The sequence below is a fragment of the Chamaea fasciata genome, unplaced genomic scaffold (assembly GCF_029207755.1).
Source record: "Chamaea fasciata isolate MVZ Bird 193981 ecotype frontalis unplaced genomic scaffold, bChaFas1.0.hap1 SCAF_2, whole genome shotgun sequence".
Classification (NCBI taxonomy): Eukaryota; Metazoa; Chordata; class Aves; order Passeriformes; family Sylviidae; genus Chamaea; species Chamaea fasciata.
In genome coordinates, this window is record NW_027094087.1 from 54,270,543 (window position 1) to 54,294,471 (window position 23,929).

At 34.9% G+C, this 23,929-nt stretch overlaps 1 protein-coding gene across 4 annotated transcripts in view; it reads right to left on the reverse strand.

The window, feature by feature from the left end:
• Window positions 1–23,929, reverse strand: part of LRCH1 (leucine rich repeats and calponin homology domain containing 1) — a 116,326-nt gene that overhangs the window by 19,765 nt on the left and 72,632 nt on the right. For 2 of the 4 annotated variants that reach the window (XM_066176173.1, XM_066176171.1), the window contains exons 10-17: window positions 22,768–22,835; window positions 21,630–21,716; window positions 18,717–18,753; window positions 17,909–18,022; window positions 15,835–15,882; window positions 14,503–14,575; window positions 4,423–4,532; window positions 855–992 (exon numbers count right to left, since the gene is read on the reverse strand). In XM_066176173.1, the coding sequence (XP_066032270.1) occupies window positions 855–992; window positions 4,423–4,532; window positions 14,503–14,575; window positions 15,835–15,882; window positions 17,909–18,022; window positions 18,717–18,753; window positions 21,630–21,716; window positions 22,768–22,835 (675 nt within the window). Of the gene's footprint in view, window positions 1–854; window positions 993–4,422; window positions 4,533–8,530; window positions 8,636–14,502; window positions 14,576–15,834; window positions 15,883–17,908; window positions 18,023–18,716; window positions 18,754–18,856; window positions 18,947–21,629; window positions 21,717–22,767; window positions 22,836–23,929 lie in introns of all 4 variants that reach the window. The other 2 variants (XM_066176175.1, XM_066176172.1) reach the window with 2 other exon arrangements.

The window sequence follows — 23,929 nt, forward strand, 5'->3', positions numbered from 1 at the left end:
TTCTTAAATCTGTCTTCCTGGAAGTTCTTACAGATTGCCTCCAAAATCCACATGGTATTCTCAGAATTGAGTATCAGGGTGTACATGGCAAATTTTTACCAAAATGTACATTAAAAAGAAAAAGGCAAATAGTCTGAAAACACACAAAACCTCTTCAGAATCATACTGTTACCAGAAATCTGCAACAATGATCTATTCAAGAAATAGACATAAACAAACAGAGAAAACACAATAGTGTTTTCTAAAGTTTCAAAAAGTTCACACAGAGCATATGTCCTGAAATCTTCAGGTCCTTAGATTTAGGCAAACAAATATTAAATCACTACAGTGCAAGTTTCTGTTCTGTCTACAGTTAAAAGGAATCACCTCTACATTTCACTCAACAGGACAAATATGCTAGTAAGTGTCTTAAGCACTTTAGTAACATGACATCTGCTAAGCCACACACTGCTGAAGCCAACCTCGCATTTTTTCAATCAACAAAGGAGGGGCTAGTTTTCTTTTTTAAGGGTGTACTAGAAGAAAAACCTGCAATCAGACATTTCACACTGTTCTGAACAGAAATGCCATTACAAAAACACCTGATCTTGTAGCAAGAACAGGGACAAGGCAGAATAATTTTGTTCATTTATAGATGTGCTTGTATACATATACACATATACCTAGATGATATATATAAATGTATTATATATAAAAATGAATGAACATTTGAATTTGCAATCATTTACATGTTGTCCTGAACAGCAAAGATCATTCAATGAGAACAGTAACATGGTTTATGTACCCAAATATAATTTGGGAATGAAACAGTCACCAATAAAACATTTCAGTGCAGCAAGAAACATGAAACTCACTACTGCTGGTGAGGGTACATGAATACTCCCGACAGAGCGAGGGCGAACGTGATTCACCAAATGGCACAGAACAACACCATCCATCAGAGCCGAGCCCAGGTCCTCGGGCAAACAAATCTTTAGTCTTGTCTCTATGTTCTGCAAAGGAAGAATGCAGGCACGCTTTGATACAAAAATGCACTGAATGGAACAAAAAGGGAATAAATACCCTCATCTCCTACACTGCAGGCACATAGTCAGTTTTAGAGTTTTTATTATAAAAAAATCACAATTCCTTTATATAACTAATTCTTTAGAAACTAAACCATAACCTCCTTTATGCTGGTCACTGAACTACATAAACTTCCTTAAAAGAACTCAACACTGCAATGCTGCTGCCACAATATGAATCTGTTTTTATATAGAGAGGTATAAAAACACATCTTCATGCAATTAGTCATGCGACTGAACTCCAGGTGGCTCCTTCCTTTCACCATTCCCCCAAGTCTCCCACTTACTCATCTTAAATTTTCTTTATCAGCAGCACATTTAAACAACTACACTGTGTTAATGACTATACAAGCACAAAATAAAAGGCAATCTTTCCCTAGCAGCATAAAAACTCCTCAGGAAACATTAGAGTGGTCAGAAAAATAAGTAAGGGAAGGAAAAACATTCAGATGCAAAAGAGAAATTCTGGATACCTGGTAAGAAAAACAGAAGTCTCAATGAACAGAATTTGATATTGCAAAATAAAATACTTTTGAAAAACTTAAGAAATTTAAAAAAACCCCAAACCCAATAGATTGCTATATATGATGAGTTTCCTGAATTGTGCTCCAATCTTGAAAATATTCCAACTCTACACAGAGACAATCTCTCTCATTATCTTAAAATAGATATTTCTTAGTTGAATTTCTTAATGTCATTACTCTCTATTAATATGTTACCTCAACCTATACTGGTTGAATATGAATATCTATTTATAGATAATTAATTTTAGAATAAAAGAAGTAGGTTGGAAAGGATTTTTGAAGGTCACAGTCTAACAAATTTGAAGTGACACCAGAGCCCTGGTTAGTTAAGTTTTGAATATCTGCAGGGACAGAGAGCCCTCAAAGTCTCCAAGCAACTTTATTCAGTGTTTCACTATCCTTATGGCAAAGAATTTTCTCCTTATAACTACTTGAAATGTCCTTTTCTGCAATTTGTGCCACTGTTTATCATGGGTTCACTGTCAATCTTTGAAAAGCCTGGCTTTACACCTTCTCTTTTACTACCCTTCAGGCAGCTGAGGACAGTAATATGATATTCTCAGCACTCTAAAGCAAGAAATCCACCTCTTCACTTCTTTCTCATACATCCTTTAATTTGGGTGGCCTCACCATGAAATAGCTTCCACTGAACAACTCTAGTGTTTCATTATGTTTTCCCATTTTTTCTTTTACTAGACACACTACTCAAGCACTCGCATGTAGGTCTCACAAGTGGCAAACAGGGGAGTGCATCATGTTCACTAATGTAATGTTTCTTTTTCACCTTGGTTTAATTCACAAATCAGAAAACATTTTTGGTATATAAGGACATAAAAAGAATACACTTCCAGACTGTTTTTCCAAAATCTGTTACAAAAAGATTTATATAAATTAATAAATAAAAAAATTTATTTGTTAGAACACTAATTTGTCTATTGGGAGACTATTCAGCAGAGATCAGGGTACACTTTTAATAGGAGCACAGTGCATCTACAATACCAGCTCAATGCCATTTCATGCTGGAGTTCATGGCTCTGTGGAATCTCACTGAATGTTAACTTACCATTAAAAAATTCAAAAGCAAAATTCACTAATACGTATATTTATTAAAGTACCAACTTAATGACTTACAGGTTGTGGGCTATTTTCTTGTGCAGTACATAATCAAATGCTCTGGTGATAACTAATATCACTAAAGGACCCAGTATATCTAAAGAAATTTTATTAATTAGAAAATCTCACTTTGTGCTTTCAAAAATGGTCAGTCTTCTAAGCTCATTGACTCATAATGAAACTTCTCACAAGAAAGAAAATAATTTGCATTCCAGGACATGGTAATTCAGGATGAGAGCAAAGAAGGACAGTGCATGGAGCTGAAGGCCAGCAATACATTAAACCAGCACTACTGGTAATACATAATACTGGGTAGAGACATCCTTATTATTGCTCCACAATTATGCCCAACACGGTGAATAACCTTGTGCTACTTTTCACTGTGAGGATTGACTGAACTAATGCACAAGGCAGGAATATTGCGGAAATTATCTATGATTATCTTTTGGAACTTGGGGACTTGCAACGTATTTGTGGTAACTCTTCAAAGAAATGTTAAAAAGCTGCTTTGATGCTGCTGAACAGACTAGGCTCAGAATAACTGCAACTACTGCAGTTTATTACTGCTACTTCCCCATTACCACATTTTCTTTCCCATTACCAATAAGTCTGCCTCATCTAATTTCTGCATCTTGTCCTTTTGGCATCATTCAAATTTTAGAATTGATAATATATCACATTTGATCAACTATGTTAAATCTTCAACAAGACCTGTTCTGTTAAAGAAAAAAATCAGCAGGGTAAACTCAGGTTAATTCATACTTAGAACAGGTGAGGGCCTGAGGTAGGACAGTGCGAATCCAGAAATCTGCATAATTCTACATTAAAAATCCCACCTTTTAAATATTTTTTGGTAAAGAGAAAAACCGTTGCTTTAAAATTAAATAATAGAAGACATGTTATTTAAAACTAACATTTTTTTCAATTAACCATTTCATGAAGCTAATGGGATAAGAACAAATAATCTTGTAATTCAGCAGTGAAGTGAAAACCATTTATCACTTTCAGGATTTGTAGTGATACCCTCTGTTCTGTTAATGGGATATAACTGAAAACCTTGATAGGTTCAGGCTTGTGACATTCCATGCAGCAACGGTTGTCATCTCTTTTTTTCAGCAAAACCAAGTGTCACACAAACATTGCTACCGAGGTATTAATTGTGTAATGTAAATTCTATGCACCAATTTTTTCATCAAACTCTAGCTTTTACATTCAAGACAGTGTATCAGGAAACCAGCTTCTGTATTCAGATTTTCCACTGAAGAAACCTTGATTTAATTTCTAAGAAAGCTATTTCAAGCATTAGTTATCTACCTTTAGCTTTAACTAATAAATTTCACTATGCCTTTTACATGCAAAACTGAAGATTTCTCCACCTGTTTGGAAATAGTTCCTAGACCTCTCTCTCTCTCAAGTGCTCCCTTCAACCTTTCTGATTAAATTAAATAAATCATTAATTCCACCAGTGCAAAGCATGCTGATTAACAGGATGTTATTCAGGTAACTCCCATTATTATTTCTCATTTTTACAAAATCTTTCCCAAAGTACAGACATCTGACCGTGATAAAGAACTTCAGCAATAGTCTCATCAATGTGATTTGCAGAAGTAACATTGCCTCATTTAACCTTTCTTATATTTTCCTCCTTAGGCAACTTTCCCAAAGAAAAACTAAAAAAGACATTCCATCAGCATAAATTAATTGTACCAACACTGACATACCTCACGTAGCTGTTCCACAAGCTCTCTCTCTTCTCTCATCTGCTCCATTTTCCTTCGAATTGTGAACTGTGGATCTATTGATTCCAAATTTCTTTGAGGTCTTAAGAACACTGATTTTTAAAAAGAGAGATTTTAGTTTAAGAACAAACACTGATTTATTTATTTCTAAATTAAGCAAAATCCTTAGGCACTGCCTCCAGCAAAAACAGAATTTTTTTTTTTTTTTTGTCCTCAGAAGACACAAAAATCTGATCTTGGATTACAATTATGAATGGCTGCTTTTTAGATACTGCTCTGGACAGTGTCCTGAGGCATCAATGGCACAGATATTTATCATCCAAATCCTAATCTCAACGGGCAAGTTTTGTCAGATGATTAAGCACCACCAGTGTCCCTTAGAGAGATTGATCTATACAACACTTTGTATTTAACATGGCAGGAAACATCTCTTAAGTAGAACTCTATCTTAACAAGATGCTGAATTGCGTAAAAAGCTGTGACAAGCCTCCTACACAGAACAAAATGCTTACCAGATAAGGTTATGCTAAAAAAAATCCCAACAAACCCACGAAACAAAGACGAATGTAGGAAGACTCAGCCATCAGTAATTGCCTACACTAAAAAGTCCTATTGCAAACGCAGCATTGCACAAACTCTTGGCAGTTCTTCCCACTAGTCGTGTCAACTCTAACACTTTGCCCACAATACAGTTCCTTAAATCATTACATGACATTTCTGCAAACATGCACCTCTACCCTTCCATTTCTGTGATCAGTGACTGCTTTGAATGGTACAGAAGAAGATGTACAGCCAAAATGCAACTGTCCCCGTTTGTGACTTTGTTTGCCATCTCACACAAGTGTAGTCACGAGGAATCTCACCCAGCTGTGTGCAGGCTCACCTGTATGCAGGCTGTTTAAGTAATGAGATAACTGATGTAAGTTACTTCTCTAGCCAAAGGGGCAGACAGACAGCACCTACAGCACTTCAGCAAAAAGGCAGAGTTCTTTCCCTTAGTTACTACAAAAAACTTATGGCAACAAACTCCTTGAATATCTTTAGGTTATTCATCTGAGGCATCAAGACAGAATAAACCACGGCCAGTTACCAAACTTGCTTCCTTCCACTACTTGACTCATACAGTCCTAATTTAACTTTTCTCAGGGAACTGAAATTTGCTACATTGCTGCTAAATCAGTAATTTCTGGAATGCTATATTAATGCTATTTGTTAAACAGAACTGTTTTTAAATAGAACACCTAATATTACAGTTCTGTATAAGTAAACTCTACTCTTCATAATGTCAGAAATCCCAGGGGCAGAGTGGCAGAACACACCTTCATCAGTGTTACCATTCAGAAGCATCTACACAGAGGTGCACACAGTATAAATAAAAACATTCTTCATGCTGACCTGCCACACAATGCAAAAGAGTAGCAGAGCCATGCCTCCAGATGCAAAAGACCTGTAGTTTTATTAATATTTAATCTTTTGCTTTTTAGAAGGCAAACTGAACACTTGGAATTGAATTCCACATCCAAAGCAGAGTGTATGGACAGATCCATGCTTATTAACATTTTGTAGAATGGTGACACGATATGTGACTATGACTGTACATGCCCAAAAACACAGAGGCTGTTAGAACATTGATATATGATGAAAAAGCATCTAAAAATGTTATTGATAAATCGTATCGTTTAAGCTGGCTACAACAACAAAAAGATCAAATCCCAAGATTTTTAAGAGCAGAAATCCTTATCAAGGACTTCTATTACCTCCAGAACTGTACTGTATTAAAATTTTTGCATTAGCAACTCTGTAATAATTTACTTGAGACTGTTTCTAGATTTTTAAGAGGTGAAATAAAAATCTCCTATCATATTAATTAAAAACAGTAGCAGCAATTACTAAGATTTTCTAGTTCATTGTACAAGTCTAATAATTGAGCTTTGCTGCCTTTCAGGGAAGAAATACCTGGATAAAAATCCTTCTTGAAGAGTAGTGGTATCTAAATGGTACTTAAATGCCACTGTAGCTTTATTAGCAGTAGCAACACTCCAAATAATTATCTACAAAAACAGCAGTATAGAATCATGTGCAATTTTCATAAAATTAGAGGATTATTATGGTCTTCATTCAGTTTGCCCACAGCTATCCTTTTTTAGGCCTTTGTGAAGTCAAAATTCCAAGATTTACTTCCTTCCAATTTCAGATTACAAACGTCCCTTACTGAAAGGTATCAGCATTACTTTTTCAATTCCACCACAAGAAAAAGGCAGGCTAATCTCAGGCAGAAAACTATAATCTATGGTTGAATTTATAGAGAAACTATAATCAGAAGCTTTTCAATAAAATAAATTTAATTGATTAAAAAATGGAATTAAAAAATCGCCACACTCTACAGTATTAACTATAGGTATGTACTGAATTTTTAAAAAAGTGTTCCCATAGAGGAAGTTTTGGCAGTCCTAAGTGTTGCTTGCTTCTCAGCATTACACACAGTCTCCAGCAAGGGGAGCCCATATCTCACACACACCTGAATGTCTATTTTTCACTCTTATGAAGAGTCAGTTTCTGTTTTTTGAATCCATGTTCAAGCCATGTTATTAAGTAGTACTTGTTCCAATAATTTTTTTAAAAAGTATTTTGCACACGTGTCAGCAAGTTACATGAGTAATAGTTAATAATACATTATGTACTCAACATACCACTGTCAAGGACAAAATTCCTGGTGAAAATTTTCATTTCTGCACTGAATTTCAATGCACATTTGTGCACTATTAACTGTACATCAAGGAATTCTCAGTGTACTGAGTACTTAGTGTGACAACATCATCCTTCAGGCAAACCATAAAAAATGATTTAACCTGACTCTAAAAATAACAAACAAAAAAGAAAGTTGGACTATGACAGGCAGAGATGAAGTCAGGCCGAAAGTTTATAGCTGCGTTTCTTATTTGATTGACTTATTCAGCCTATATTTAAGTAACAAAAATGCAATAGTCCCTGTTACAAAAATACGCAGTTGTAAAAGCAGTTTCTGCTGTATCACTCCAAGATAATAAACACTAACATCAGCACTTGGCTTAAGATTTGAGTGACAGGAGGCTTCTATCTGTTCCAAATGCACAAGCCCGTCTGCGCCACTCCTTTCATTTAGAAGATTAAAACACTAACAAATATAGGTTAACATAGATCAAATGCTGCACTGATAGAAGAACTATGTCTAGGTTTCTCTGTTACAATATTCATCAGTGAAACGTTACCTAAGCTTCACACCATCATGAAGTAAGTTTAGTTTTTTCAACTTACCAGTATCAGAATTTTTATATTCCACACTCATTTCCCTTATGAAGCTGATTCCTTACCTATGCTATCTTTTATCGTTTTATAATCAAGAACACTGAGGCAAACAGGAAATACCCTCAACTAAAGAAATTAATTAAGAATGAAACGCCTCCAGTGAACAGGCTTCAGTCCTGAATTCTTGGGTGGTACAAGTGTGACTTCCAGAGTGGCATCTGAATAGTCAGACAGGAAAGTTTCCTTAACAGTAAGCTAAATGTTTGCATTTATCATTCAATATTTGTGGTCTTGTGAAGAGCTTATTAACAGTTTCTATTAGGCAAAAATCCCTATTTTTGCTTAACTGATTGTTTCGGCTTTGTTTCTTTATGGATTCTTCTATTATGCTAGTTATGCACCTGCACCAATAAATGCAGATGGAAGCAGGATATTTTAATAATCAGTAATTTTCAAAAAATAATAAAAAAATGCAGAAGAGAAAGCAGCAAAATTAACTGCTGTTTGAGTACAATTTTTACAGCTCTTGGAAATAAAGCAAGTAAACAAAACTACAATAAAAATAGTTCTTGGAATTAATATCATAGGAAAAGTTGTTTTGCCAGAGTAGGAAAGAGTGAAACATCACTCATTGACTTTTGACACTATATATTCCAGAGCAAATTGAAGTGCATCCTCTGAGGAATTGAGTCTTATAAACATCCCCTGGAGAGTATAGCCTTTGTCCTTAGCCACGTGGGGCATTCACCACATACTCATGTTTCTGAAAACACAAAATTAAGTAAATTATATATGGAACACCTACCATTGTCACTGTCTCCTTCAGATGGGATACTGTAGCTAAAGCTGTCCCATGTTTGTGCCTGTGTAAGTGTGTTGAAGGAGATAGGAGGAAAACTGAGGGATGGGTCTGCTGAAGGGGAGTGATAACCAGTCCAAACATGGTGATAATAAGGACCGGAGTGGGAATAAAAGTGGGCAGTAGCATTTCATATATGGCATTAGGATTGTATGGTAATGGCAAAGATGTATTTCAAAGGTGATTAATACAAAATGCACAAATTTCGAGAAAAGAATGAAAGATGGTGCAGAATAAAAAGAATGAAAAGTTAAATGTTAGTATTTGCAAATCATTCATTATATGTGCAGTTAAGGCTGTTAAGCTTAGCAAGATCATTGTAACCACAGCACTTCACGCAACTTGTTAAAACCAAGTTTTAAGAAAAAGTACCCATAGATTTTACCTTATAACCTGATAGAAACCTTGACTCTGAACCAGAAGGTAAATATACCAGCTGTGAAGTTTCAAGAAGGAAACTATCACAGAATAAGAATTTTTATATAGTTGTGTAACTACGTAATAAGAACACGTCTCAAAAAGACAAAGAAAATTTACACATCCATATGAAAATATTATTACATTACAATTTCCCAGCTGATTTTGGAAGTAGCAACTACATTATCACTTGGATTCTCATTTTGTTGAAGGATGTTCAGTAAGTACATGTACCACAGATGTTTTCCCTTCATTTTAATTCACTTAATAATAAATGAAGCACTACTTTTTTTTTTTTTCTTGCCAACTCCCCCAGCAATAAATTCAAATCTACAATGGGTCCACCATGCTATGTAAGTACTGGTCCTCCACAAATTTTTCCAGCTTCGCAGGGTCAAGAACAGACATAGAATACCCCAAAGGCTGATCCCGAGTTTGTCACGCTTTGGCAAACTTGCACCACAGTCAGTCTTCTAACAAACATAACATCATCAATTATTCGACCGGGATCCCTGAAGTACCCAAAACTGTACGTTTCCACAGAAGCTGCAACAATCTGCAGACTATTTACCAGATGACCATAAAAGCACATCATGCCTACAGCTCATGACCACCCATTAACTCATTACAGAGCTAAATTGGGGCAGCAATAAAGTCCCTGTTCTCCCTATCCATTCTGCCTTCTCTCCATTATCTAATCACAACACCACCTCTTACTGATCCTCAGATCCTTCCGCAGAATTTTTTATTCCTTCCCCACCACATCTACTCTGCGCTTCTGTCTCTTGTCTTGATTGTGGCAAGGATTTCTGCCCAAGCTTTCCTCAAACCTCCATTCTACAGTGTTTCAGAACTGGACACTGACATCCTTAAAATATCTCCTTCCTGAATCTCTTCAGCATATCATCCAGCCTTTCAAAGCTTCACACTGGTTTCCTATTTTCTGACAGAGATTCTGCCTTTTATTGTGATGTTGCCCCTTAATGAACTCATCCTATATCTGACCAAAATGTTCCTTACCTCTTCTTCTATTAATAATAAAAAATTATTAATTCACTCAATTTTTGTTTTTCTACATATATCTCCACATTTATCTACTGAATCCTACACACAAGCAACATTCATGTTCCTCAGACCAAACTAGAGATTATAAACTACCTCTGCTCTAAATGCTAAACCATAAACACAAAACAATTCAAGATTGCTGTGTAGATCTAAAAGCAACTAAAACCACTTAAATAAGACCACTTAGAAGAAAGTCCAAAGTAAAGTTTCAGTAAGCACAGAAAGTCCCACTTTACTACCATTCCAAACTAATATCCAGAAGGAACTTAATCGTGTAGGATTTCTCCTTCCCACAGTTTTGGAATCTGTATTAACATAATAATAATTCAGATAGTGTCACATAAAACTTCACCTTAAACTTCTTTTCAGAGTTCCACAGCTCTCTCTCTCTTTCACCTTTCCCAAGACTGGGTCAATGCTTCTGGCTATTGGGACACCAGATCAGCTGAACTCAAGAGTCAGCATAATTTAAACTCTGAGTAGAGTCAACACTGGGTAACAGAACACAAATTTACAGCAAAAGATAAACAGTCCGACTCTGGTAGCAATTTGGATTCTCAACTATTTTCCAAAGCACACGGATAATGCAGTTAGAGAAGACAACAAATGGAAGGAATAAATATCCAGAGATAGAAAAACAGTAACAAGCACTCAAATGAGAGAAAAATACTGTCAAGTTTCAATGATCATTATATGTTCCAACTAACTTGAAACACAAGCATGTCTACCACAGATCCTAACATTGTGCTTCAAGCTCTCTACAAGCCAACCAGACTGAAGGCCCTGGATTCACCAGTAATGTTATGCTATGTGAACAGTTGCAATGAACAACTTTTCACTTTGGAATTCAAAGTGCTTTGTGACTATGAGCTTTGTCAGTGCTTGCTTCAGCCTCTGACAGTAGAAATTTTTTTGTCTGTGTTGCTGCCACTTTGTTCAGCAGAAACTAAGACACATAGTGTCCCAGAAATTGCACAGCACAAAAGGAAAAACAACTCTTGACTGCAAAATGTATAGAAGCTGTTCAGACTTCAAGGTCTGGCATATTAAAGGTACCACAAGACCTTGGCAGCTCTCAAGTTCAACAATTAGCACCACTTTGAACATTACAATCAATTCATGGATGAAGGAGGGAGAATTTAAATTTATTTTCTATTTTGAGTGATTCCTTTTCAAAGAGCTCATGCACTTCCCAAGAAGCAAACTATAACTCTAAGAAAATAGCTTCTGTTCAATGGTATTTTTTTAAGGTTCTCAAAATTAATGTGAAGTCCATACTCTCTGAAAATATTTAAAATACAGAAGGAAATAATGTGAAAAATTAAAAAATCGTCTGTCTTTTTACATTCAAAGTAAACTTCTGACCCTTGGAAAAAATCTTTCAAGAAATGTAAACATTCATTACCTTTCAAAACATTTTCTTTGGGTACTTTGGGTTCTTTCAATCAGCCATCAGATATGAGTTTTCCCAACGTTTTGCCTAGCTTAAAAATGAAGGTATAAAAGGACCTTCACTCCTGAACACATATCAGTATGTACTAACACAGAAGTTTAAGCCACTGTGGTTTATCCTCTGGAAGCACTGACATTTGTGCGTGTACTTCACAAAACTGGAATCTTTACCAGAAGTCTAGAACAGTTTACTTTCACCTTACCAAGAGACATAAATCATTATGAAATTATGAGGAAGATGGAAAATCAAATAGAAAGCAACATTCATTTTAAATAGATGAAAATAAACACAGTGAAAATAAACTCTCAAATTTCAGAAAAAATATGGTTGCATATATTTTCATTGGAAATTTGCCACTGTTTTTTCCACAAAGCATGATGGAGACATTTTAGTTCAAACACTTCAATATTCTTTTAATGCTGCACTTAGATTTAAGAGACTTACAGAACCAACTTCTAATTCAAATGTAAGCTCTAACAAAGTTAAATAGTATTAATGACTTTTAACTATTTAACTTCGTTAGAGCTTACATTTCCAGTAAGTTATAACATTTCCCCTAAGGCCATTAAGAACTGAAATGAAAAAACCTATTAAAGTAGACTGCAAACTAGGCTGAAAAACCTTCCTGGGGCACAGAAATGCTGGACCTCTGCACTAGTTCAGGTCTGTGACAGTAAAGCAGCATATAATTAACAAGTACAAATTCCAACCAGAATGGTTGGAATGATAGAATGGTTCAAATGCACAAAACTTGTACAAAGTTTTAAAGGAAATACAATGAAGAAACTACAGACCTGCCAAGCAAACCAGCTTTAAAAGGAAAAACATCCAGGTTTCACAAACATGCCAATATTTTCAGCCATGTACTACTTCTATCTGTAAATATTTCTTATGTATTAGCAAAACAGCAAAAGATAAAACAATATGCAGCTTTACTATGCCTTTGCAAGGTTTCATTTTGCTACATGGTGCTACATAGTTAATATACTGTATTTTTATCTGAAACTAGATGTAAAATTTTACTATTGCAAAGTGCCCCATCTTACCATGGTATAAATTTAAGGTAAGATGACTGAAACTAGACATGATCAGGAGAGAAACTGTGCAGTAATGGGTCTTAGTGCCTGTAGTGTCTCACATGGAAAAGAAAAAAAATTCACATTATCAAGTTTAATGCAACCATAACGGGACCAAAAGACACTACAGTATTGACATGTTCAAAGCTCTTAGAATAAGTGAACTTCAATGAGTACAGTGCAGAAAATCAGCAGGTCCTAACCAACTGACCTTGGTATTCAATGAGGCACTACATAGCTGCAATATAATCAGGGAATGGACTGTAGGACTTATGCACATCTGGTCTTGAAGAGTGTGACTTGATGGTTTCGACGCAAAGGACTGCAAACATTGCAATCCAGTCTTTCTAGAAATTCTCTCAAAAAAGGAGTCACTAGGCTATTTTGCCTGGACCTATTCTAGTCATTGAGTAAATGAAACTTAGGCATTATATGCCAAGATTCAGAAGTGCATGTCAAACTAACATTTGAACAAGAAGTCAGTCTTGCATATTCTTCCACAAAGCAGCTTCCAGTCCCCAGCAGCAGATTTCACTGCAGGCTCAGAAGACAGCCCACATCCTGTGAAAGCAGCAACACAGCCTGGCCCTCCCTTTGCTTTCATGCATCTTTCTTCAGTGATATTGCAATATTGCCAATGGACTATGTAATGGTTTTTTATTACTCAATGTTTTATTTTCAACAAATCCTGACAGGGCCCATTTGCTCATCATTTAACCCGTATTTTAAATTTATGTAGAAATATCAAGATTTCTAAATCATCAGGAACAAGACAGAGACAGTGTTTAACATTCCAACAACCAAAGAAATGTAGCTGAACAGATCTAACTGTATATCACAACTACAAGAGAAACTTAAAGTATCTTCCTTCAAAAAAGCAGCTTTCTAACACTTAAAAAAAAAAAACCAACAACAAAAACCAACTAAATCTATGGGTACAATTTCATAAACATTTTCACAATGCTTCACCAGCAGTTTCACAAACTGCTGCCATTATTATCAAGTATTTTGTCATGGAAAGGGGTTTACCATCACTTGATTAAAAGCATTTGTAGTGAATTAGAGAAACCAGAACTATGGTTTTAGTATGCTGAAACATACTGAAAACCTACAGCTACTCATTAGAGGTGACATGGCATGACTCAATATTGACTACCTCAGAACAGAGAAGAGAAGAGAAAAACTGAATTAAATTGTGTAGGTAATCCAGTTTTTAAAGGAAGCTGTTATCCAAGCCCTCAAATACGCCTCTAAGTCTGAGAGGTTTTTTGTCATTACTTGCTTTTAGGTTTAGTTTGTTTGTTTTTAAATAAACTGCTGCTTGTTAAAAGACTGGTGGTTATGCAGATACAGTGCACTGCAAATTCATTTAACTCAGTTGCTGGCTGAAGTAAAGCTGTAACCTTTCCATAATGCTTGATCTTTACTCAAGCATAACTACTGACAGACTCAATGAAGTGAAAAATTTTCAGAGCAACACAAGTGTGTTCCAAAATAGCCTAATTATCCACATATATTATTCAACAAAATCTAAACTGCACCACCACATACCAATCAAGGAAAAGATCTTATTTTAATTAGTATGTCAGCACAGATGATAAGTATATATATGCATATAAAATATGTGTAGCTTTATACAAACACATATTTTTTTAATATACATATAACTTTATACAACACCCGCTAGTAACGGATGAAAATTGATCCATATATAATGTGCCAAATAAATACTTCTTACAAATTCAATCTTGATTCAAAACTAGAAAACCTTAAAATGTTCTAAGCTTCTTCTAACTGTTGTACAGAAAATGTTACATTGCTTACTTCTTAAGGGGGAAAAATAGAGATCTCTAACGGAGCTGAAAAAAACCCCAAACCAGTACACACAAACTGGTTTCCCACATTACCTGATCGTGGCTTCAGGCCAAAAGGGATTGTGGTGTTTGTAGTAGGAGATATTGTTGGACTTTTATCCTTACTCTGTGTAATTCAAGAACATACATCAACGTTAGAATAACACTCAGAATATATCTCAGCATGTCTGACCATGCAAAATGCAAAAGTTAACAATACTGCATGCTCTAACTAGTACACGAAAATCTGATCACAATATGGTCCCAAACCTATGATAATCTCCCTTTTTTATTGCACCCTATTTCTCTGCTAGAAAAGATGAGTTTCTTACAAAAGACAGCAAGATATTCCCTCTAGTTATAAGTAAGCTCAATTATTTCTCAGTTTTTTTCCCATTTCATCACTTGGTTCCATCAAACATATGTTCTTGTGGCAGAGTACACTTAAAAAAACAAAGCAAAGGCCTTTTTTTTTCCTTAGGCAAGTTTGTTTCTTTCACAGAATTAATTATGATTCTGCATGGTATTTTCCATGCAAAACTGAATTTCTGCATTAAAAAACAAAAAAGAGGAAATTAAGCTTATGCCTCAGAGCAGGATCACCCCTGACCCTGAACTAGGCTAAGAGTTGCAGCAGGAAGAATGGAGCAGCAACATACAGGAGAGGGGGAGGTATAATCATCATACCACAAATGGCAACACAGAAAGAGTCCTATGACCAAACTTCATAATGGGAATCCCATTTAAACAATGATTTCACTGGGATCTGGGAACTACAGAAGTCTCACCACCAAGACTGGTGGATGGTGGCTGCATGCCCACAAATTTGCAAGATGCTTATGCCCAATGCAATACAGAGAGAGAAGCCCTATTTCTGCACCCAAAAAAAAAAAAAAAAAAAAAAAAAAAAAAAAAAAAAAAAGGTAAATAACCCCCATAAGGAGCTCCATACATTTTTTACCTTTTTGACCTTCCAATGAGATTTGCACTAGAAAGCTACAGGATCAATAAAAACAGATTCCTCTCTAAAAACTAATCAAGGACATGACACAACTGTGCAAAAAGAAATTGCACTGAAATCAATAGAAAATCTTGCTGAAAAAGGAAGAATTAAAAAAAAAAAATTTAAAGTGTGTCTGAATGGAGAAAATGTAAAAAATTTTAATGTTTTATACTAAATTGTATAACTCTGAAACAAGCTGATCAGAAAGTGTATTTTTATACCCTAGTAAATCTCTGAAATTACAAGATTAAACCACACACCAAGCAAACCACATATTCATTTCTGATGAAAATCTCAGTCATATGTTCTGTGGAATTCAGTTGTGCTTCATTTAGTCTCTGAAACATTCATATAAAACATATAAGAGACAAATGACATCTTACCTCATTGTGAGAGCTTTGCCCGCTTCTGTTCCAAACAACTAGATCATTCTGCATGTTTGAAAAGTAAACAAAAAAAAAAAAAAAAGAAAAGACAAAAAACATTTCAAAACCTATATTAGTGAAACACACCAATGGGACATTTTACTAAATATAGTCAGATACACATTAATGCATTTTTTCACTGAAACAGTTAATTTGCATGAATCATAGATACTTCTATTCCTAGTGAAGAACATTTTTTAAAAAGCATATGGAAACTATTCACACAGATTTGTCATTAAGTATTTTGCTTCAATACCAAGGGACTATAACTGCATTTATAAGATTTTAATGTTTACTGGTTAAAATGCAGCATATTTTTTTAATTGAACTATCACAAAGGTTACCTTTGGAAATATAGATTTTCAATACAGATTTGAAGCAAGAAGTATTCTGTAAACAATTAAATTTATAATTGCAACATAACATACCTTTTGTTACCACTTCTGTTATAGTTACATTGGAAACGCACACCACATTGATGAATATGAAATAAAATCAATAATTCATAACTCAGCAGAAAGACAACTGGCATAAGTAAATTATAATTCAATCCTAAACAATTTTCCTAGGGCAATTTTTTTTTAATTGACAAAAAATGGAAACAAAAGAGAACACTAGGAACACTAGGTCCCAACAGTCACAGAGCTTTCCAAAAGTTAGCAAGATGGGAAGGAAGATTACACACCCATTTTGCTTCATGACCTTTCCTGGCCCGTTTTCAAATTAAAAAAAATTCTTCAGCCTTAGACATCTTTCATAATTTTAGCTTAACCACTGTATTACCTAGAATAAACAGAGAGAAATCTTACTCATCTGATTCCAGCCAGTTCTACCTGGGGACTTGTGTGCTTGAGCACTTCTATATTTTTCTAGTCAGAATTCTGAATTTATACTGAATTGAATTCATTTAGCAACACAAGCAGCAACACAAGTGCTTACTTAAGTACTACACAGAACATAGCATGATTAAAAGCTTGCTCTTGCAGGACTTGTTTCCATTTCACAGAGTGTGCTAGGATTTTCACCTGCATAGGACAGTCCAGATCAGACCCCCACAAGGGTTTAGGAAGATTTTGCTTCTTTTGGAGAGGTGAATTAGTGGTATTTCTTTGCTAAACACTTTCATGAAAATGCAGAGACCAGTTTGACGTTGAATTAGCCTTATCTGTTAATCTCAAGAATGAAGTAAGAGCTGCTCCAAATAAAGTGTGGTAAATACAATGTACAACAATATAACAAAGGAAATTAACCAACTTCATTTTTTGATGTTTTAAAGAAAAAGCAAAGACAAAATTAGGACTAACAAAGTCACAAGTTTGTCACAGGAGTATTTCATACTATGATGATGATTATACATAAAAATATTTGAAAAGCATCGAGATAAACAAAAACCCCCTCCTATTTCTGGATAGCACAGACAATATTAACATACTGCCAATACAGACAGCACCATCTGTAATTTTGTTCTCACAATCTGCTTGCAAAGTGCAGTCACAAAATCCTTGTACAGCAAGTTCTGAAGTAATAACATATGCCCCAAATACTTATTTTTTTTCAATAGTTCTACATTTCTGGATCAATAAAGTGTATAAATCTTAAAATATTTTTGAAACTTTAAAAACTATCATCGCAACCTATATACAGTCTGCTTGCAATATTAAATACGATTAAAAAACCTGTTAACATAAACTTAAAAACTTATATAACTACAAGAACATTTGAGGTAAGGGGAGAAAAGGAGTCAGGTACTTCATTTTCTTGAAGATCTAACTTTGAGATGACATTTTTTCCAGGGGAATGCAACCATTGCCACTACTATCATTTTATTGGATATATTAGTTGTGTAAGTTTTTTCCAAAGGGATAGGTCTTAATCAACTTTCCATTTACAGTCAAACCTTGAGATTCATGCTAAGGCAAAAAAAAAAGCCCATCCCCACACTGGGCCTAAACCTCCTATCCCCACACACAAATTGACAAAATGAAATGATTCCAAATGTTTCCCCATTTATTGCATCTGGACACCTCCATACCTGGCTCAATGACCATTTTTCACCCTGTTCACAAGTTCTTGCTTCAGGCTTTGCTTTCTCCATAATCAACTCCCTCCTCCTTTGGAATTCCAGTTCCTCTTCAGCATTTTCTCTCTGTAAGATAAATAAATCTTCTGTCTCTACTCCTGGAAATAGATTTTTTTTTTTTTTGCATAACATTACCTTGAAGTATTTCTTACAAATACTGTGATGAAAAGCAGACAGATAAATAAGCAGATACTATATAAGTGAAGTTCCAGCACAAATAGGTGGATAATGTAAATCTAAACCAACTACTTCACAAAAAACATTAATATACAGGACAGGATACAGAACAAATAAGCAACGTATATATCACACTGTAAAACTCAAACCCCGTACTTTAACTATGCTCTCTGTAACTATAGTGACAGCACACTGAAGAAACACTGATTTTATTTTACAAAATATTTTGGGTTTATCCTCAATGAATATACTGCTTTCCTACACCAAAAGATGGAGATAGGGGGTCAAATGGTAGATGATGATGCATAGCTGAACTGGCAAACAGGCAGAGGGTGGGGAAACTAAAATGAAAAAGTAACAGCTAAGCACAGAAAAATTTTATATATACAGACACCCACAGACAACAACAAACAAACAAACTTCACAACAATTTTATAAATACGTTAAAGAAGATTTAGTTTTGCCCTTCAGCCTACTTACTTTTTACCTTCCCTTCTTGACAGATTACTAATTGATAAAATTGTGGGCTCATTTTCTGTCTTCCCCCCCCAAATATTTTAAAATTATACACTCATTAACGTACCTGACCAAGAGAAGACATGTCCATCTGTATTTGACCACTATATATAAAGACAAAGGCAAATATGTAATTCATTGTGCAGCAACTTGAACATGATGCATCTAACTTTTTTTTTTTTTTCTAAAGAAGGTATATAAACACACTTTACTCTAGACAACTGAAATTCTACAACTGTTGCTGGTTCTGTGGGATACAGATTCACAGCACTGCTCTCTGAAATATGAATGCTTAATCTGCAAGGTTTGAAATAAAAACATTGCACTGGGCTATAGCTTGGTAGCCATGCTGTTCAATATTTAATTTCAAACAAATATATACATGAAATGCTTTTATAGTTATCATTTTAACCTCTTCAATGTCATCTCTTAGGAGCTTTTGGAAATGCCTCCTGATGCTTCAGTTCAGTCTGAAGCATCATTCATAGTCTCATCTGCAAAGTACCACCCTGAGCAATGGCTTGTATCAAAATAAAAGGACCTGTTTACTACCAACAACCATGTTGTTATCTAGAAGCCTGTAGATTTATGTATCTAACCTCTACAATCCAGTGTTCAAATGGAAGCCACAACCCTGCCTAGGTATTTCCACTTAATTTACAGTGGCTGAAAATAAAGTGAAACAGAAAATGAAAGAAAGCCAGAAATATAGGAAAGCAAATATAGAAATACAATGGAAACATAAAAAATATTGAAAAAGGTTGAATCTGAAATCTTCCTTCCCAGAAAGAAAATGCTGCCTAAGTGCAGTAAGTATGCAGATTTTAAATTCTGCAGAACATTAAAACAACAGTAACTGGACAAGCATTTTGCAAGTTTAATAATCACACACACTAGAAAAAAAAGCTTGAAAGAATCCCAGTCAGTGCACATTAGGGGTACCAGCTTCAGTCCCTATAGTGTATTCTCCTAAAGGGCTTTCAGCTTGAGATAAGGATGGTCCTGGATAGAGTTAGTTATTTCAACTAGATTACCTTGACTAGGCCAGAGTTATATGGATGCACAAAGGAAACTGGAAGAAGTTACAATGTTTGACATGCTCTAGGTTTAAGTTAAAAGCAAATGCCAGTTTTGTGCATCTTAAACTAAGGAGCATGTTTAAGCATTTCAATTCCTTTCTGGACCTGGATAAACACAAAACCTCTTGAATATGAAAAAAAAATTTCTCATATTGCTTTATATAAAGCAAGTACATAACAAAATGCCACAAAATCCAGTAATTATAATAAAAAAAATTACAAGGAACCCATGACCCAGAAGACTGAAAGTTTATAGCATTTTTTGACAAGTACTGGGCACTGAGATGTATCTAGCTGCTTAGGTCTGGATGCTAATATACAGGACACGTATATTGAAAAGCCTATATGGCGCTCAGAAAATTAAATATAAATGCTCATATTTTAAGGTTAGAAAAAGAAAGTGCAGCCACAAACCCCCCCAACATGCTGTAAAAACAACAGTAGAGAAATACAGACACACATGATACAATTAGCCACCTCTAAAAGTAATTTTTGAAATTTACTGTTCTGTTACTAATTTAAGTATATCTGTGTGTAAACAAAAAACAGATTTCCTGTATTTTATTTACCTTCTTAACTTAATAGAAGTACCTAAACATGAAGGAAATATTAGGGCAATGTCTGGAAACAAAAAAGCAAAATTACAAAATTTATCAGGCTAACAACTAAAAATTTTTTTTTGCTGGTATTTTTTCCAAAGCAAACATTTTCCTTTATTAACTACAACACTTTTCTGACAAAGTAATAAGCCTCATATGAGATGCAGAAGCTATGGTACTAGGAAGCTAAAGGAATTAAAGAGATTTCCTAATTGTCTATTTCCTAATTTTACAACATTTTATTAAGCAAAAATATTTTTGATTCTAGTATTTAGTGTATGATTCAAGAATTCAAGTATTCTTCACATGATGCAAAATAAAGCCAGCTGTCTCTCTAGAAATCCTAACAGGAATCAATTTCTGTCCCTAAAAGTACAAAAGTCTGCTAGGTGAAAAAGCAGCTCAAAGTTGGCATTTAAAATAAAGAACAGTGTAGTCACAAAAGCAAGCAGCTATCAAGGGAGGAAAGAGAACCAAGAATACTTAAGGCTGAAGTGACAAGAAGGTTTCTAATCTTCAGAAAAACAAAGCTGTAAACCAGCTACCTCATAGAATTAAGAATTAAAATGAGTTTTGAAATGAACCTAATTTCTGAAGGTAAGTACACTAAGAAAAGCAATAGCAAGCATCTGGACAGACAGAACTACAGGCACCACTATTTTCATATTTTTCCAGTAAAGCAAGCACTTGTTTTCTTTTAAATACTTATTCTTTTGTTTAGCCACAGTTCCAGAGCCATTCTATGCAACTCAGGCCACTTAAAATGGGCATCTAAACTATAAATGCTTGCCTTCTGTAATCAGGGGAAATCTAAATAACTCTTTTTGCCTCTTCTTTCTCCTTTGGATTTCAGAAAACTAAAGAAACTTCACCATTAATTCAGGCACCTCCTTTATGTGCTTCATTGAATTGGCATAAAGATGGGCCAGAAGCCCTTCTCATTCCAACAACACATACCAAGTATGAGTAAGAGGAAAATTTATAGTCCCTACAAGAAATGCGACAATCCTAGACAAAACTTCAGATAATCACATCAGTGTACGTGAGATGAATGGTTAAGGGGTATCCCCACCTCTGATTTTAGGTTTCTTTTATACCTTAATTTACTGGGAATTTTGTCTAGATTCTCGAGAGCGAATGTGAGTTTCCCTCTAAACTACCTTGCACACCCTGGTATGCTAACAAAGCACTTGGTAACTCCAGAGAGCTTCCAGCTGTCAGCTAAAAGAGAACTCTAAGCTAATTCACAAAAAACTTAAAACAGATTACGTTATATTATTATATCAGCTATTGTAAGCATACCTGTTGGAATCTTGTAATAAATCTACTGCTTCTCTTAGTTGTTCTATCATTGCTATATCAATAGTGTGTTCTTCTGATAAATTTATTCTATAACAGAAAACAAAAACATTCAAAAAAAAGGTACAAGAGCAATTATCAAGGGTAGTCTGAATTTCAGTGTGTGAGCTTTACCTTCCAACTGGCATACAAACACTATGGGGGAAAAACAGCGTCTCTGCACATTGGGATGTGCTGAATTTAAGGAAAGAGCTTCTTCTGAAAAAAACTCTCCAACATTTCATCCTTAACAAAGCCCCCCAGTCTAATACATACATAAATAAATGTGATGAAGTAAAACTTCTAGCATTCAATTAAACAGAATGACTTCTAAAATCAAAAATTTATTTACCAATATCTGACTCTGAAAGGCACCCATCCCATGCATTGTTTCAGCACAAACATTAAACACAGCGAAGTATTATATGGGCCAGCTTGCTTTCTTTTGCTTTTCAACATTTATAATTCTTTTTGGGGAGCAGAAATATAACCTTCCATTAGTTCTGCCAGTAAGGCTCTGTCAAAAAGTACTTACTCTTTCCTCCCTTCAGGTTTGGGGTTTTTTTTAATATCATTTAGGACTACACTGTTCTGATGAGTGACAGCTTCACAGTACAGTCATGGTAAATTCCCTTTCCTTATGCACTTATCTCAACAACTCATGTTCATTTGTTCTACTCTGGAATTAATATCTATAAACTAATGACTGCTTCAAGGTTAAAATTATGATAAGTAAGAAAAAAAAAGATGTTTTCTAATTAAATTGATGTTTTTAAATGTACATTAAATTTAGATCTTACAAGTTTTGATGATATTTTTTCAGCAATGCCTTTTATAAACAAAATAGCAAAGCACCTAATTAAAAAAGATTGCATTATACATAGACAAAAATAAACAGTGTATACAAATTAATTAGTTGTAATATAACATCCACTCTCCTCAGCAATAAAATGTAAAACACTGAGCACACACAGAGTACAAGGTTATGCCACTCTCATGTCTCCAAATATACAAAATTATTAAACAGTAAAATCATACCAGTCCTGGTCAAACTAATTAAATGACATAGCTAATTATTAATAGACACATAAAAAATACTCACATTTCGTCTGCTTGCCATTGCGTGTCCTCCTCTATTCTCAATAACTCATCACACTCTGCTGCTCTGCTCTGTAAGCAGACAAACGTGATAATGAGAACTGAACTTTGCAATTAGGTAGGCAGATAAATTTTGCTGTCCGACTCAACACTGACCTAATTTATGTAACATTTTAGGTTGGCTGGTTGAAGCAATCCAACACTTCTCCATTCCTCACTCTACCCCCTTTTAAGATACTGATTACAAGATCTTCTATTCAGAATATTTTATTGAGGTCAGCAGCCCTTTACCCTCCTTTAACTGTAAAAAAAAGTCAAGCAGCATAAGAATTCTTTGTTCTATGTCCCAGATTCCATTTGTGACTTTCTGGCATATAGAAACAATGCTTCAATTAACCACGATCCCAACTCTCCTCCTACTTGTTCTCCTACTGCAGCCAGATTTGTTTACGAAGTAAGGAAATTCCAAACATGCAAACAGTGGCAATTATGTACTTCATGCATAATTATTAACAGGATTCATATTTGACAATTTTGACAGTCATGAATCATTTATTTTTTAAAAGGAACAAATTGGAACAAAAGTTGCATCCAGGAATTCATATCAGTCAGGCAGTTATTTTGGGTTCAGTGTAGTCATAAACCGGATCCCCCACACCTATAAATATGAAGTGCTATTTATTTGAAAACTTGAATCTCTTTTATGCTTCCATTTGGTGTTTTGCAACTCTTTCATCTCAGACAGGCAGAAGCACTGAAGTAGTTCAGCTGCCAGTAAAGACAGAAGCTCTCTGGATGAAAGTGTATTTGTACTTATAGAGAAGGAACAGCAGAAAACAGAGGCTTATCCTCTTTTGTATGTGTTTGGTACATCAGTTGCATCCTCCCGTACTAATAAATTCTATCAAATTCTGCTGTATGTGACACTGAAGAGTGTACCAGCTTCTCTAACACTCTCCAATGATGGTTCATTTCCCAGAGACAATCCCTAGTAGAATAAATAAAGCCATTCTTTTTCATCTTTCTTCACCTTACAGGAATAAAGACCATGATGTTTTCCTATAACAAAGGTACACACCATAAGACAACAAAAATGCAGCACTTATTCTGGAAGGTGATTTGATATAATTTAAGGATCCCACAACTGCTACGATAATGTTTAAAAA